This window comes from Acromyrmex echinatior, chromosome 18 (assembly GCF_024713525.1).
Source record: "Acromyrmex echinatior isolate Ae372 chromosome 18, ASM2471352v2, whole genome shotgun sequence".
Lineage (NCBI taxonomy): Eukaryota > Metazoa > Arthropoda > Insecta > Hymenoptera > Formicidae > Acromyrmex > Acromyrmex echinatior.
In genome coordinates this window covers 616,341-632,519 of record NC_141869.1, presented here as the reverse complement: position 1 = coordinate 632,519, position 16,179 = coordinate 616,341, and the positions used below count along the sequence as shown (strand labels likewise).

General features: G+C 37.0%; 1 protein-coding gene across 6 annotated transcripts; it reads left to right on the top strand.

Annotated features, from left to right (window-relative positions):
• Positions 1 to 3,049: 3,049 nt before the first annotated feature.
• On the top strand, positions 3,050 to 16,044 carry lig (ubiquitin-associated protein-like lingerer). Of its 6 annotated transcripts, XM_011063678.2 has the most exons (16): positions 3,222 to 3,350; positions 3,461 to 4,123; positions 4,775 to 4,975; positions 5,492 to 5,855; positions 6,110 to 6,367; positions 7,296 to 7,486; positions 7,571 to 7,810; positions 7,912 to 8,229; positions 8,330 to 8,764; positions 8,845 to 9,033; positions 9,110 to 9,317; positions 9,559 to 9,764; positions 11,519 to 11,728; positions 11,810 to 11,935; positions 12,030 to 12,305; positions 12,392 to 16,044. In XM_011063678.2, exons 3-16 carry the CDS (start codon positions 4,841 to 4,843, stop codon positions 12,638 to 12,640), a joined length of 3,405 nt encoding a protein of 1,134 aa, XP_011061980.1. In that variant the 5' UTR covers positions 3,222 to 3,350; positions 3,461 to 4,123; positions 4,775 to 4,840; the 3' UTR covers positions 12,641 to 16,044. The 6 variants fall into 6 exon arrangements, with proteins under 6 accessions (XP_011061983.1, XP_011061979.1, XP_011061982.1 ...); XM_011063681.2 differs by lacking the exons at positions 3,222 to 3,350; positions 3,461 to 4,123 and adding an exon at positions 3,050 to 3,215 and having other exon boundaries at positions 11,558 to 11,728; XM_011063677.2 differs by lacking the exons at positions 3,222 to 3,350; positions 3,461 to 4,123 and adding an exon at positions 3,051 to 3,215.
• The last annotated feature ends 135 nt before the right edge of the window (positions 16,045 to 16,179 follow it).

Here is a 16,179-nt window from a genome sequence, read left to right as displayed (position 1 = left end):
ATTGTTTCACCTTTTGATAAAGCCTAATTATATCGTGCCTTGATACATGTACTTTCTATTAAATTATTTTAATTACAGCAATGTATTCAAAGAATGATGTACTAAATTGATATAATATGCATCAAAATGATTAATTAAGTAGACATGCTTACACATATTGTCGAAATTAGGATCATTCAATAGAAAGTTACTAGTTAGTACCAAGTGCACGATGTAAACTAAGTTAAAGTTTACCTGTTAAGTAATTCTGGCAATGTGATTGCGTAATCTTGCTACTTACCCAACCGGCCATTATAGATATAACTACATAAGACAGCAGAAAATTGATATTTTATGAAATATTTCACACATATTTATTACATATATATATGTACATCACCAAAATCCGGACAAATTTCAATTTAAATTTGCTATTTTGTGCTTTCGCCGGAGTTTATCCAATCGCATTTCTCCTATAAAGGCGCACGCAAAATGTAATTGGATAATTTTCTTTATACATATACTTATGTGGCTATGCAAGTTTATATGGATATATGCTTAAAGTGCCTTCTTTTTTAAATTATTTTGACGCTAAAAATGACGCGTTGAGCATCGGTATGGCCGGAAAAGGCACCTTTATTCTGTGCAAGGGAATTTGAATGTTTTGAGCGGTTACATAACATTTTCTCGAAAAACTTGACTAGAAAATGTTGGTACTAACAAAAACCCCTAGACTATACGATTTTAATTTATACGAATTAGTAATACTGTTGAAGTAGTAAGTCCATAAGTTTGTTATATAAACTTATGGACAAACTTATGGACTTACTACTTTAACAATGGCTTAATTTCCACCAAGAGTTTAAACCAGATCACAATGTAAGAACCAACCAATTACAGTCGAGCATTCCCCTGTCGATTGTAACAGGAGAATACTCAACTGTAGTTGGTTGGTTCTTACATTCTGATCTGGTTTAAACCCTCGGTGGAAATTAGGCCAGTGTTACCAATTCGTGTAAATTAAATTTGTGTTGGGGTTTTTATTAATACCATTACATTTACCAGTCTAATTTTTCGGGAAAATGTCATGTAACTTCCTGGGCATCTATTATGAAAAAAATTGGAATGGATTCCAATCGGGGGACTTATTATGATTTTTTAGGCCGGACTACTCATTAGAAGAATAAGATTGAAGATTAAAAGATTGAAGTTTGACCAATCAGAACAAAAGGAGCCAAAACTTCTTTGTCCTCATTGGTGAAATTTCAATCTTTATCATTTAATCTCAATCTTCAAGTATAGTCTAATTCCGGTCTTAGACGAAGTGAAAATTACAAAAATGAGCAAACTCACTAAGTGTTAACCAATGAAGTTACAAATATTCTAGTAAATTTGATCACTTTTGTAATTTTCATCTCGTTTCAAGAACCATAGTAAATCCCTTGAATTATTCAATAGAGAGCGCTCGTTGTTATGGTGTATTCTTTTAGCTCATTTAATCAGAATTTTAGCTCTAGAAGAATACACCAATAACAGCGAGCGCTTGCTCAACTGTTGAGTCCGTTGAATGAATCCATTAGGGGCTCCGCACAATAAAAGGAACAGAAAACAGAGAATAAGAATTTCAATTTATCAGAAATTATGTATTGTAGACACAATTTTTGATAGATAGAATTTCTTATTCTCTGTTCTCTGTTCCCTGTTCCTTTTATTGTGCCCCTTGTTGAGCTAGAAATTCTAGAAAATAAATTTTCCTATTGGACAGCGTATGTCGTAATCGGGGTTTCTATTGATTAAGTCGGTTCCACATTAGTTGCGAGCCGATCGCAAGTTTGTTGCGACAGCCAATCTGAAACTTTTCAATGCTTCATTTTGAAACTTTATCCCTAGAATGGAAAATGAAAAATTAAAATTTTAACTATTCAAGAGTGCATTCCGTTTCACGCATGATGTGCATGATGCATCATTTATCCTTGGAATCGATTCTGTATCTTCAAACAAGGTAAAAATTACAAAAATGAGCAAATTTACTAGATATTGACCAATGAAATTATTAGTACAATATTTTAGTAAATTCAATCACTTTTGTAATTTTCATCTCGTTTTAAGATATACAATAGAATCGATCCCCTTGTTTAACATTTGGTGAATAAGGATAAATGATGCATCATGCGCATCATACGTGAAACAGAGTGCACTCGAAGTTGATGGAGAAATTTTTCACTGGTCTAGTTTACATCGTGCACTTGATACACGTACAATCAGGATCTAAAAGGTTGTAACACTTTCTTTTCGATGGATTTCGGAATGCAGCTTGCTCTCCAAGCGATTGGTTTTTATTTATGGGCCCCTATTCTTGAAAAGTATCGCATACGAAAACCTAGGGAAATGCTATAGTATATGTAACGCATACTATAGTATTTCTCTAATTTTTTGTACGCCATACATATCAATAGGACCCATGGACATAAATAAAAATCATAAATAAAAATCGCTCGATGAATAAGCTGCATTCCGAAAACCATCGAAAAAAAAGTGTTGCAACCTTTAGGCTCCAACTGTACTATTAACTTTCTAAATTATTTTAATTTCAGCAATGTATTTAAGGAATGATGTACTAAATTGTTACAATACAATATACATCATAATGATTAATTAAATACACATATTATATATTTGTTTCGTATCGCCGAAATTAAGATCATTCAATAGAGAGTTATTAGTTAATACCCGTATCAAATGCACGATATAAATTAGACTACTTTTCACTTTTCATCCCAGGAAAAAGGTTTTATGATTGATACCCGGATACAAAAAGTGAATCTTTCATTAAATTCAATTATTTTTACGTTTATATAATTATTTTTTATACGGCTATTGTTAATTATGTTTTTTTTTTAATTTTCATTTCGTTTAAAGCGTCAAATGTGGACGGGATAGCCTCTCTTCGATTTCCATGTGAGTGGATATCGACACGATCGACACTTCCGGAATCGTGCGTACTTGCGCATGGCGGTCCTTCCGCAGACAGCAGGCGGTGCAACGTGGCGCGTTGAGTTTACTTTTGCTTCGATTGCCGGTCTGACGGAACATTGCACACGCACACAGAGCCCAATAAAGAGCGAGGAAAAGCGGTGCTGGCTGCGCTGTTGGGCACTAGTTGGTGCCTTGGTGCATCAGGGAAGGGGGGCCCTGCGGTCACGTGACCGAGCTGCGTTTTGAGCGCACTAACCCAGGTACGATAGTGAATCTGTTGTTTTTCTCGTGGTTTTTCGCGCGCCGCGGCCCCAAGCGCCGAGGTGCCGTGAATCCCGCACGTTTCCGCTCCCCGTCGCGCCTGCCGAGGCATCCGCACAACGTCCACGACAGCCGTGAGTTACACGCAAAGATTCTTTCGCCTCTCGGCCATTCCGAGACTCCGTCGGGATCCATTGATGCACCGCCGCGGCGATGCTTGACAAGCTTTCTTCTCGCATTGCAGAAATGGCGTCCACCGTGCACATGGCCTGCTGAAAAATATTCTCATCCATCGAGAGTAATCGCGCGTTGTTACCAGAAGCTTCTTTGTGCGCGTGTCGCCTCTTGACTTGGCGTGAGCTGCTAGGCTGTTACTCTTCCGTACCGCCTCTCTTTCTCTCTCTCTTTCCTCTCTCTTTCTCCCTCTCTTATTTCGTTTCTACGCACGGCTTTTCACGGCGTGCAACGACGTGCGAGTGGTCGACGACGCGCCCGACAGTGTTTTCCCCCATTTTTTTTTTTATTCTTTTACCGAATCTCCGCTGTGCGACGGAATAAGAGACTCCTTCGTGAAAATTCCGACGGAAAATTCCGCGACGTATAGTGCGTTTCCCGCCGAGCCTCTCCTCGCCGTTGGGTATCCTGACGCGTTTGTGTTCAAGACACGCGTTGCAACAGCACGCGATCGTCTTGACGTGGCTGGCCAGACGTCTCGTGAAACTTTTACACGCGTGTATTCCACGATCTAACGTCGTCATCGTGAGCGACGTGACTTTCTCGCTATCGCCTCAAGGCGTCGAGGTGATAAGCGTTAACATTCGTTCAACTTTCGTTATTTTCCCTGAGGCGGATCCCACATCTTCCGTTTATTGTTATCGGATGTCCCTAATCTGGTGCTTTCTCATTAGTACGTATTTTACAAGTGTAATTTATGTCCACCAAAATCTTTATATCTAATTCCTTGGAAGTGGCAATTGGCAAAACTTTAGTAGCAGTTTGATCAGTTTTAATTTAACACAAATTTAGATTTTTTTTTTTGCAAATACCGAGCTTCGTTGTCTCTAAATATATCAGTAATTAAGATACTTCTTATACTGGTTTTGTTTTCACAGGATGAATTTGTGTCGAGTTAATTCATAAATCTGAAGAGAAACTAATACATTTTACATACAGATTTTCTAATAACGATGTATGAGAATGATATTTCTATTATATAAATATTTAAGTAATTCAAATCACAGAATTATAGTAAGAAAAATATAGAAATAGTTAATATAAGCTGGAGATTTAAAGATCATTTTTATAAATATAATATTTATAAATATAATTCAATTTTTGGTACTGTTTGTTCCTAAAAGTTATAATAATTGCTTTGCGTAGCAAGGTTCTTATTGTATGATCAGATTGTAACATATTCCTGTGATCTTTGTTTTTTTATTAATAATGTTCCTAAAAGTACTGTATGATCAAATTATTTGTGTTATCGAAAATCAATCATAATTTTATTTGTATAAATAATAAATTATTGCATTATAACAGCAAATGTATTCTGTTTCAGACTGTAAATAGGGAGTGTATATAGTGTGATACGGTGAGTGCTAGGTACGTGGGATTTTAGTTGGCAATGAGTTCAAGCAACAAATCCTTGGTGTCCTCTGGTGGAAGAGGCACCAATAAAAATAAATCACAACAACATGGTAAATCTGATCATCATCATCAAACTAAATCATCAGATTCGACTAAGCATGACAAGGCTCAGGTTGGTCCAAAACAAATTTATCTATATATTGACTTATTTATTACTGTGATAAATATGTTCAAAATGGATTACAGTCTCTACTACAATAATGTATATTCTCTTAAAAACTTTTAACCAAGTAATACATATAAAATAATATATATGGAAATGTGAGATTACCAATTACAAGTTAATTGTTTTTACTTAATCATGTCATCTCATTATGTTAATGTAATGTAAAATCTAAAATAAAAATAAAAATATTGATTCCTATAGAAGCAAATACATATTTTTAACATGCTAGATTATTTTATTTTTGATATAATATTTATTTTATCTATGAGACTAAAACACACATAAATAAGATATATAATATATATATTATATATAGATGTATAATATATATATATATATATATGTCTGTATATATATATACATATATATGTATACATATGTGTGTGTATATATATATAAATCGTATTGTGATAACATTGTAATATCGTTGTTTTAAAGAAAATTGTAACGATTGTTATATAGCAAAACACAAATCAAATGCGCAACGCGCAAATCATCGATACCAGAATGGCGGGAGGCGAAGACCCTATTCTGAAGGAACGCATTAAACAGGTCATGGATATGACTCGACGTTCGGAAGATGAGGTGATCATGGCTCTGCACGATAGTGATGGAGATTTGGACCGCGCTGTTAATGATCTTCTGGAAGGAGTGAAAACAGAATGGGAGGTTAAAAAGAAGAAGCCTCGTCAGCCTAGCGGTTCCAAGCAGACCACAGATCAGTCGGGCGGACAGGACGACAATGGCGATTGGGAAGAACGACGTAACCAACGTGGTGGTGGTCCTCCGCGTATGCGCGGCCGCGTTAATCATGATAATCGTGGATGTTAGTTTCCATTTTTTATTCATTTAGTCCCGGTTGCAACAATTTACTTTAAGCAAGACTTAAAACTATTTCATTTTAAAGCGAAGAGAGAAACAGAGATAATTTTAAGTCAGAGTAATGTCGATGCAACCGGGCTATAGGAATAGATATATACAATCTAAAATGATCTTTTTCTCCTTGTTAATTCTTATTGTGCAGCAAGATTACAAAAATTCCTACTTTCTTTTATGAATTGTAAAATTTTGTTTGGGTAGGGCGCGGACGAGAAAATAAGGAGAACGAGAGGAACATGGAAGATGGTATGCGCGATGGCAGCTATAGCAGAAGAGGTAGGGGTGGATCCGGAAGATCGGGTCGCGGATGTCGTAGCGGGGGCCGAGGTCTTGGTCCAAGAACATTCGCAAACCGCAACGATCCATCATCTGCCTCTGCTGCTCATGGTTTTAATCGGCCCATTGAAACCTGGACAGGTAGTGAGGAACAACAACAAAGTATTCAAGAACCAAAAATGGGTGAGTTTTAATCTGTACTTGAGTTCAAATGACAAAAATTATTTTTCTTCTACTAAACTGATCATTATATATGTATGTTATAGAAACGTTTTATTGATTTTACATTGTCAAATCATTTCTTTAATAAATTGATTTGCATTTTATACACACCCACACCAACACACACATATACACATACCCACACATAATTTTATACATATACATATACAGGGTATTTGGAAATTAGTGATAAGTCTTTCGCACAGGAACAGAATGGACTAAACTGAGAAGAAGAGTCCTCTACCATTTTGCAATTTTCGCAATAGTTAACAAGATATTAATTGTTAAAAATTGCCGAAAATTAGTCTTCAATAATTTTTTACTCAAATACTATCAACTTTACAGAAAAACTGTAAGAGACGAAAATTGTTTATTTTCTTCTTATAGAATTAAGAATTTTTTCAGAATTTTTTAATACCGTATTTTCTCATGTTGGTAAAAATAAAAAAATGCAGTGCTGTATATTGGCCCCCGCTATGACATCCGTGATCCGATCTTCCGGATCCATCCCTACCTCTTCTGCTATAGCTGCCATCACGCATACTATCTTCTATAAGATTCCTCTCGTTCTCCTTATTTTCTCGTCTGTGCCCTACCCATATCTCTTGCAGTTTGTAAAGTTGATAGTATTTGAGTAAAAAATTATTGAAGCAATTTTTAGCAATTAATATCTTATTAACTATTGTGAAAATTGCAAAATGATAAAGAACTTTTCTTCTCAGTTTAATCCATTCTGCTCCTGTGCGAAAGACTTATCACTAATTTCCTTGTATATAAAGCATTAGATCAACAACATTATGTACACACATATATACATATGTGTATGTACATACGTGTCGAACATATTACATCAAACATATTACAGCTATACGATAAACTGTATATATAGATGCTTGGAATAATTTGGACTCTACAGAAGACTGGGATAACGAGGAGTACACAGGATCTTTGGCAGATACCAAAGTCTTCACACCGAGCACGAACATCCTTGAACCTCCGCCTGTTCTGGAAGAACAAAAGCCCCAGGAAATATCCACGCAAACCAGTCAGGGGGTTAATTTGTCACTACTTCAACAGGAGGTAAAATTTTATCAGTACATAAATATTTTTAGATACATCTTCTTGCTCATATTCGAATAATTATATTTTTTACATTATTTATAGGAACTACCAAAATTGTCGGATATGTCTACAATGCAGCAGCAGAATTTAATACAACCTCAACAACAGCAAACCCAACAAGTATTGGGCTTGCCAACGATGCAACTATCACAACAACCTAGCGCTATTAGCGGCGTACTAACAGCGGCACAAACTCAATATCTGACGCAACTTACTCAGCAGACGAGTGAAAACTTGAAAGCAGCTGCACAAACGTCGTTTTCGTCATCTATGTCCAGTCAGGTATTGCTGTATTTTTATAAATTCTCAAAGTTGTACGCAATTAATCTTTTTTGCGTTGAACTATCTGAAATTTGAAATGATCAATGCGCTTATATTTACAGCCCCAAAGACAAATGAAACAACGTCCAAGAGTACCTCCACCATCAAAAATACCATCGAGTGCTGTGGAAATGCCTGGTGATGCGGTCAACAGTGGAATCGGTTTTCTCGATGTACAGTTTGGCGCGCTTGAATTCGGTAGCGATTCCAGCTCCATCGATGGTTCAGCAAATGAAAAATATAATTCCACAAATAATACAATCGCTGGTGTAGACATTTCTTCCGGTGCAAATACTGCGAACACTGCCAATACGAGTAATTCGCTCGACATCGAAACTACGCAGACTTCCACTACGCCCTTCAACGCCAGCTCACAGATGGTAAATTTTACTTTCATTAAATTGGTTTTTTTTGTTTGTAGTTATTTTTTGTTTTTATGTGTGTCTCTTTTGATATATCGGCTTATAATTATACTTTCAGTTACAGAGTACCGACACTTTACCAGCATCCAATGAGCATACGATTGGTTCCCAAGGTTTTACTCGTGGAAGCAGTAGTGGCCAAAGCTTGGATATAACCAAGCAAGATTTCACGTCGCAAGTCTCACCCGGAAACGCACCAACGTATGGTGGTACGACGACCTATCAGTCGTCGCAAAAATCATCTTTCCAGCCGTCGAGTGGTACGCCAAGCACCTACAATGCATATTCGACTAATAACCAGTCTCAGTCTAGCTTCCAAAATGCGTCAGGCGCTAACGCGAGTAGTTATTCCGCGACAGCAACAGTTTCACAGGCGAGTTACAACTCGTCAACATCGTTTCCGCAATCCAACACGTCGAATTTCAGTCAACCTTCTCCTTCCGCATCGGCGTCCGCGACTTCCGGTTATAATCAGCCCACTACTAGCAGTCAGGTATAATTCCATCATACCAAGAATGTCAGAGATACACGAGTATAGCTTCTACAAAAATTAAAACAATTTTTATTTGATAGGTTTATCCGTCCGCAAGCGGATATGTACCGGCTACAACATCACAATATCCAGCGCAGGCTACTAACACGGTATCAAACAGCAATGCGGGGTATCAAACTTATCAGCCTCAATATCAGTCTTCAATAGCAGTCACAACATTCACATCTCCAATAACGCAAAGTTCCGGTTACCAGAGTGCCACGCAGTCTGTTAGTATAAATTTTTGCTGTATCTTTTAGTATACCTTATACAGTTTGATAATATAAATTTATAAAATATTAATAGGTGTACGCGAATCCATACGGAAGTTATGCCAGCCAACCGCAGGCAGCGTCTCACAATCACAAATTGAACAGTACTGCGACGAAGGATTCACAGTATGATAGCAGTGCAACGACGTCAAATAATTCTCTCGCGACGACCAGTGCACCAACGTTGGGTCTCACCTCGACGTCTGTTAATAGTTCACAAACTAAAGTGACGAATTCCAACGGTTAGTAAATTTTCGTTTTTCTTGTTATTTGAAGTTTTCCTACGAACAAATACTCATTTATTTGTTATCTTAGGATTTGTTTTTATTTTAATTCTTTTATTACGATGGATATTTTACCACTCATGATTCCTATACTAGCTAAGAGTTAAATCTTTTTAAAAGATGATTGTTGTAGGACTGAGCGATTCAACATATTAAACAGAATAATTCGTTTTAACGAAAAGATATATTCTTTTTCCAGCGGTTCCAAAAAGTACGTCGAGTGGAGTAGTGACGGGTAGCAGTGGTACCGGCAATATGACAGGCGGTGGTGCGGCCGGAAGTATGACGCCGATGCTTAGTCATCCATATATCATGGGTCAAGCGGGTGTACCATATGCAGCTTTCCAGCAGCCCGTGTACAGCTACGAAGATATACAGCTTGTACAACAGAGAATACCACACATGGTCAGTCACTTTTCGATCTGGATTAGTTCATTTATTTCTCTATTCATTCAAATATAAATGGATTGCTCTCTGAGTAACGCTTCTTCGGGGCATTATACACTGAAACAATAATATGTTACAATTACACATTGCTATTACAATGTGTGTTTATACTGCTTCGAAGCGCTTACTCTATTTTATGTTATTATCTAGTACGAAAATTCCTGAGGTAATCGTTTCTTTATTGCTTGGTAGCTGCTCGTAATTCCAATATTCTTTCCGAAATGTTTCAAACTCCTATGGATGCCTTCACGACAACACCGTAAACTCGTTCTTATTTCTCTGTAGTAAGATGTTTCGTTATAAAATAATTATATTGGTAAAGACAGATCGGCTTTTCGATACTACTTCGTGTAAAAATGTCTTCTCGATGATGGAAAGCTGGGAAAAATATTCCTGAAATTTATTTAATATACTTTACGAAATTGTTTCGATCTCCGATCTATCTTGACTTATTTTTCTTCCTTCTTTGTCTTGATTGACTTAATTGTAGGCTGTGTATGAATGATGTCACGTATCTCAGATTATATAAAAAATATGCATTATATTTCCGTGTGGTAATATATACAGGGTGCGTCACTAAAATCCGAACAAATCGAACAATTTCTTTAAACAAAATGTTTTTAATGAAAAATTAAATATTAGAAAAAATCCTTTTATATGGCACTTGGGGGATCCCTATAGAGCACAATTATTCGATATATCCCCCTTTAACTTGAATGATGGCCTCTATTTTCGGTCTGAAGCATTTGCACGTTGTAATGTAGCGCTGTCCATGCCGACGAATGCTGCCTCAATAGCGGTCCTTAATGACGTCACATTGGGATGCCGAGGTGAGCAACTCGGCTTGTCCTCGGAGAGCATCTGTCGTAATGTGTCTTTAATGTGTACGATTTGTATCGAAGGTCCTCGACAATTCGACGCATTGTTGGCTCACTTACACCAACAATCGATGCTAATTTTCGCAACAATTGTCCTGGGTCATCCGAAATCAGCGCTAGAGCCCTTTCAACTGCGGGGGTCCTCGCGGTGCATTCTTTCGGGTGACTCTTCCTCGCTGGCATACTGGAACCTTCGTTGGAATGTTCTAAAGCCGTATATTTTGCCACAACGTCATAAACGATTGATCTCGGATATCCAAAGATCCGAATTATTTCCATTGCTGAGCGCCCAGCGCGAAGGCCTTCGATGATCGCGGCTCTTCGATTATATTCCGCACTTGGTTTCAACATCGCCATTTTGAAAATATGACTGTTTGAAAATATGACTAGAATCATCAGGCTTTCTCAGACGCCAACAACACTCTCTGGCGGAGGAATTAATATTAATATAACGGAAAATTTAAATTGAAAATTGTTCGGATTTTGGTGACGCATCCTGTATATACAAATGGTTGATGGAGGTTTTACTATACTCTTTAGCTTGTTGTTTAACTCAAATATTTTTTATTATATAAACATGGGAAGCGTGTCGATAGCGGGAAGCGAATGTACTCGTATGTGTATTGCGACTTACGCGTAATTAGTAGCTCGTTCTATCGATTCAAGTCGGATGAGAGTACCTTGAGTACTTTTTACACATAGCAATAGATCCAAACAACCGCATGTTACTTGTCCCAGCTCGGTACGCGTAGAAATTAGTTAGCCTTCTCTTGTATTTGGAGTACACAGTGTATGCATGTAGTTTTGTGTTTGGCCTTCCTGACTAACGTGCAGCCAACTACTGGTTACTATGACGCGGCTCTGGGCTATCAGACGACTGGTCCGGCTACAAGTCTCGGTGGTGGCAGAGGTGATGCCCTATCTGGTGTGCAAGGCGTACAGGGTGTCCAAGGAGTCCAGGGAGCCTATACCAGTATTAGCGACGCCAGGTTTGCTAGAAACGACAGCAACGCATCGCCAGTTCCTTCCACTATGTCGCAGCAGGTGAGTTTCGTCGACCAGCTTAGAGTCGTCGCTAACAAAAATCGTGATGTCTAAAAATTTCAAATCTTATGGGATTTGCAGACCGCCACACAGCATCAACAGCCAATGATAAATCCTACTCTTCCTCCGGGATACGCATACGCATTTACTTACGGTAGTGGGATTATGCCGGGAGGTTTTCAATATGGAACTCCTGCTATTTATCCGGTAAGTTTTGTGCTTCCAACGAGTACTTTGTTGTTTGTGGCTCCTTCTGAAATGGACCAAAAAAATGCTAAGATCGAGCCAATTTGTACCATAGCAAATAGCAACGGCCGGTAACGCCGGAACGAATAGCGGCGCGTACAGCGCTAAATCTGGTAGCTATGGATCTGGTTATGGCGCCGGTGCGAGCTACGATGCGCTGGCTTCCGCTGGCCCGTCTGGAGAATATAAGGGGGCCGGTAGTAGTTACACCGGAACTCAAACTGGTAAAACTGGCACTTCCACGGGAAACACTAATACCGCTGGTTCTTCCGCAACAGATATCAGCGCTACAATGTACGCCAAGAGTCATGTCGCTCTTGGTAAAGTGAATGTAAGTAACACTACTCAAAAAAGTAATCGTCGTTAGAAACGTCTGTATGTGTTACACACGTATGTTCACTTAATCGATCCTTTTAGTCTTACGAAAAACAGACTTTCCACTCGGCTACGCCACCACCATTCGGTCTTACGGGTAGTCAAAATGCTGGCTTGCCCGGTGGTTACGGTGCCCCACACTTATTCATCCCGACTATACCACATCAGCTGCACCAGCCACTTCATCAGGATGGCGGCAACAGCGGCAACCAAAGGTCCAACACGAGTTCGCAGAACAAAGCTCAAGCGAAGCCTGGATATAGTCCTAGTTATTGGACCGGTAGCAACTAAACACAAAGAAAAACAAAAGACAAAGTTTCGAATGCGACACAAAGGAAGGACGAAGTAAGAATATAACATCCTACTAGTAGAATAAGAAATCGTCCTTTGTTGTGAAACGCGATTGTGTGACATAGAGACTTTGACGTTGTCAATAGTTAAAATGACGCATAAAATTGATAGACGAGAGACTTCACTTTTTTTCGAGAATAACACGAGTCAATGTGGAATGAAGAGTGAATACTTTTGAAAATTGAAAGGTATATGCAATTATTGACCGGATGCTTCCTTCACTGGTAATGAATAACCAATTCTCGCCCCCCCCCCCCCGCCCCTCCTGTGTATGCTGTGTACTACATTTACTTGTACTTGATAATTTATTTGTTCAGTTCAGCACACTCGCAAACTTCTCCAAGAGACTGGCGTAGAGCGCGATATCACAATAAAATAATTCCTTGCATTTTATGCGGTGATACATGTGCAAATCCTATATGTAATAATTTGCATATTCCTTCTTAACTGTGAATTGCACTCGTGCCAAATGAAATTGTAGCGTTTGTAACGCGATGGATTGCGAAAGACGGATTATCGTCTGTATAGATTCCATGAATTCTATGACGCGACTATGTCACAGAATTCATGATAAATCATCTGGTACGTCATAGAATATGACGAAGCCAGTATCGCGACCTTCTCGTATGATGCACCGGAAAAGAAACTAGAAGAATAACATCCGTCGAGTTCGCACTAGATCTCCCGTTTGTACATTACAGTGCAATTTCGAACGTATTATATTTGACTGCTAATTATAGGGTGATAATAGTGTGTCTTTATATTGTTCTCTTTTCTTTTTCTCGTGTATGTAAGCATCTTGGCTTAATAAATATGAAAAGCGCATCTTTATGAGGTAGCATAGAGCTGTTTCCGTAAAAGGGGCGAAAAATAAAGATGTACGCGTGAAACATACGCTTGTATAAATTTATTATTATCGCGTTTTGTAGCATTTTTATTTTTGGTTCGTCACAGCGACCTTGTGAAAAGTATAATTGTTGCACTCGCATAAATTTGGTTTAATCGCGTTACGCATCTTTGTGATTAGTGATGATTTTTATTATTCATTAATATGCATATATGACGTTTATTCCATATTATATTGAAATTATTGCATATAATCTCGGTTAAAAATGGAAAATATATGTGCGACTCGCATTATTTCTAAGTGTAGTTAAAAAAAAATCACATGCCACAAATATGTAGTAAAAATAGTGCTCTGTTCTTTTATTATTTTTATACCCGTCTTTACCTTTTGTCTTGCTTTCCGCACATTCTTATTATTAAATTAAATTTGAAACAAAATGATGTAGATCTTCATAAAATTGACAACGATTGCGTTTTACGTTTTATTTTATTAGAATCTCCTGAATTATGGATTATAAGAAGAGTATACTACGATTCAAATTAGTAATTTTATGTAAAAAAAATTTTGTTATACTTTTGTTCTTTATTCATTAATTTAGATCGGCACTTAGATGTCATAAGTCATTTAATTGATAAAAATTATGTTTGAAATCTTGTATATGATTACTGTCCAAGAAATTATTTGGAAAGTATTGACATATCTGAAAACGTTACGGATTATCATTTGGCATACTAGTGCATTTCTAGATATACCAAAAAGAAAATAGATAATTTTTTTCAAGAAAAGGATCGGTTCCCATCAGATTAACAAGTCCTGATCTTTATTGTATCTCAAAGTTTTTGCAGAAAAAATGTCAATGACGTTATCAAATCAAAAGTTGCAATTTTTTCACAGTTTGCTCGAAAAATAGCCGCGTATTTGACTCTCGCTCATGATGCAGAGCATGTGATGCAGAGCACGTGATACACGTTTGAGAGATGACATGTGATGTTTTCCATTGCAAAAAAACAACCGTACACGTTCTTCATTATCTAGTATACGCAGTAGAGACGAGTTAATTTGTTTAAGAAATCATAAATGATTAAAATGAAGATGAAACTTGATATGACCGATTATTGAGACGATTGAGCATATATAGTAACGATGTATGTGCAGTAACAGCGATATTTATCTATCTTTTTCATTATGAGATTGTAATAAAAAAACAAACAAACAAAGAAAGAAAGGAAGAAAGAAAGAAAGAAAGAAAGAAAGAAAGAAAGAAAGAAAGAAAGAAAGAAAGAAAGAAAGAAAAGAAGCCATTATCGATTCCGTCTGGTGTACACATTCGTTAATATTACATTATTCATGCTGATTAGAAGTGCGCGAACTGTATAGCTATATACATATTAATCGGAACGAAATAATACACATATATTGACCAACAATGAAACACATATTTTGAAGATATACTTTACATTTTTGCATTGTGAATAAAATGAATGATCGCAGATATTTCTCTGATGAAAGAGAGAGAGAGAAAAAGAGAGTGAGAGAAAGAGAGCGAGAGAAAAAGAACGAAAATAAGTTCAAAACAAATACGTCGAACGAACGAGAGAGATAAATGTATGTGAATCGTTTTTCACAAAAGTGCTGTGAGAATTGTTACGACTTGCGTGTACGATAAACGTGAGGAATAATGTTTCTTCTAGCACGAATACTATGGACCGATGAGTCCGATGGTCGACAAAGCTTTATCGCTAATATAAAAGCGAGAGGTAAATAGTTGTAAGTAAACTCTTGTTAGCGACTGCATATATATACATATATAAATATATAAATACATAAACTCGTATATATATAAATATATACATAAAAAATGCGGTATGAGTAGGATGTGTTTTGAAAAGATCGGAAGACCAAATGTAGATTAGCTTCCTTTTTTTTCGGAGAAAAGTGTAAATCTGTACTCATATAAATTCTCGAAAGAAAGAAAAAGAAGAAAAAATTGAATTACTTTGACTTCGCTATGGTCCCGCGAACGTGGACTATTATAGCCACTTTATTACGAGTTAAAATACGCGTTCAAATGTACACGCAGTCGGCATCAACGAAGGAGCAATTGATGAACGACTGGGAGAATCAAGTAACGTTTTCGTTCTATCTTAGTGTATGTTTTATAGTCGACTCTCAGACTTCGTGTATACTCGAATCAACTTAGGACAAAAGAAATGTAATGTATAATGGAAAGATGGGAAAAGATGCAAAATATTATGGGGGAAGCATTAAAAATAAAGAAAAAAAAGAAAAAGAGAGGGATAAGATTCAGAGTTAAGCACGTTTGTTCTCATATAATTATACATTAATAATTTTTGTATTTTTGTCAAATATTAACCGAGCGAGAGATAATGCACGATATATGCATTACTCAACTATTGCTATTATATGATTAATAATAATAATAATAGCTACTACTGTGTATAAATATGGATATATAAGAATAAATGTATTAAAGAAGTCTGGCGATTTACATATCCGTGGTGCAAATGTTTGTATTATGTTCCCGTACGTTTAACGTGTTCCTCAATTTCTTTAAAACAACTTTATTCCAATGACACAAAATTTCTTTACTTATAAATTGCAGTAAAAATTA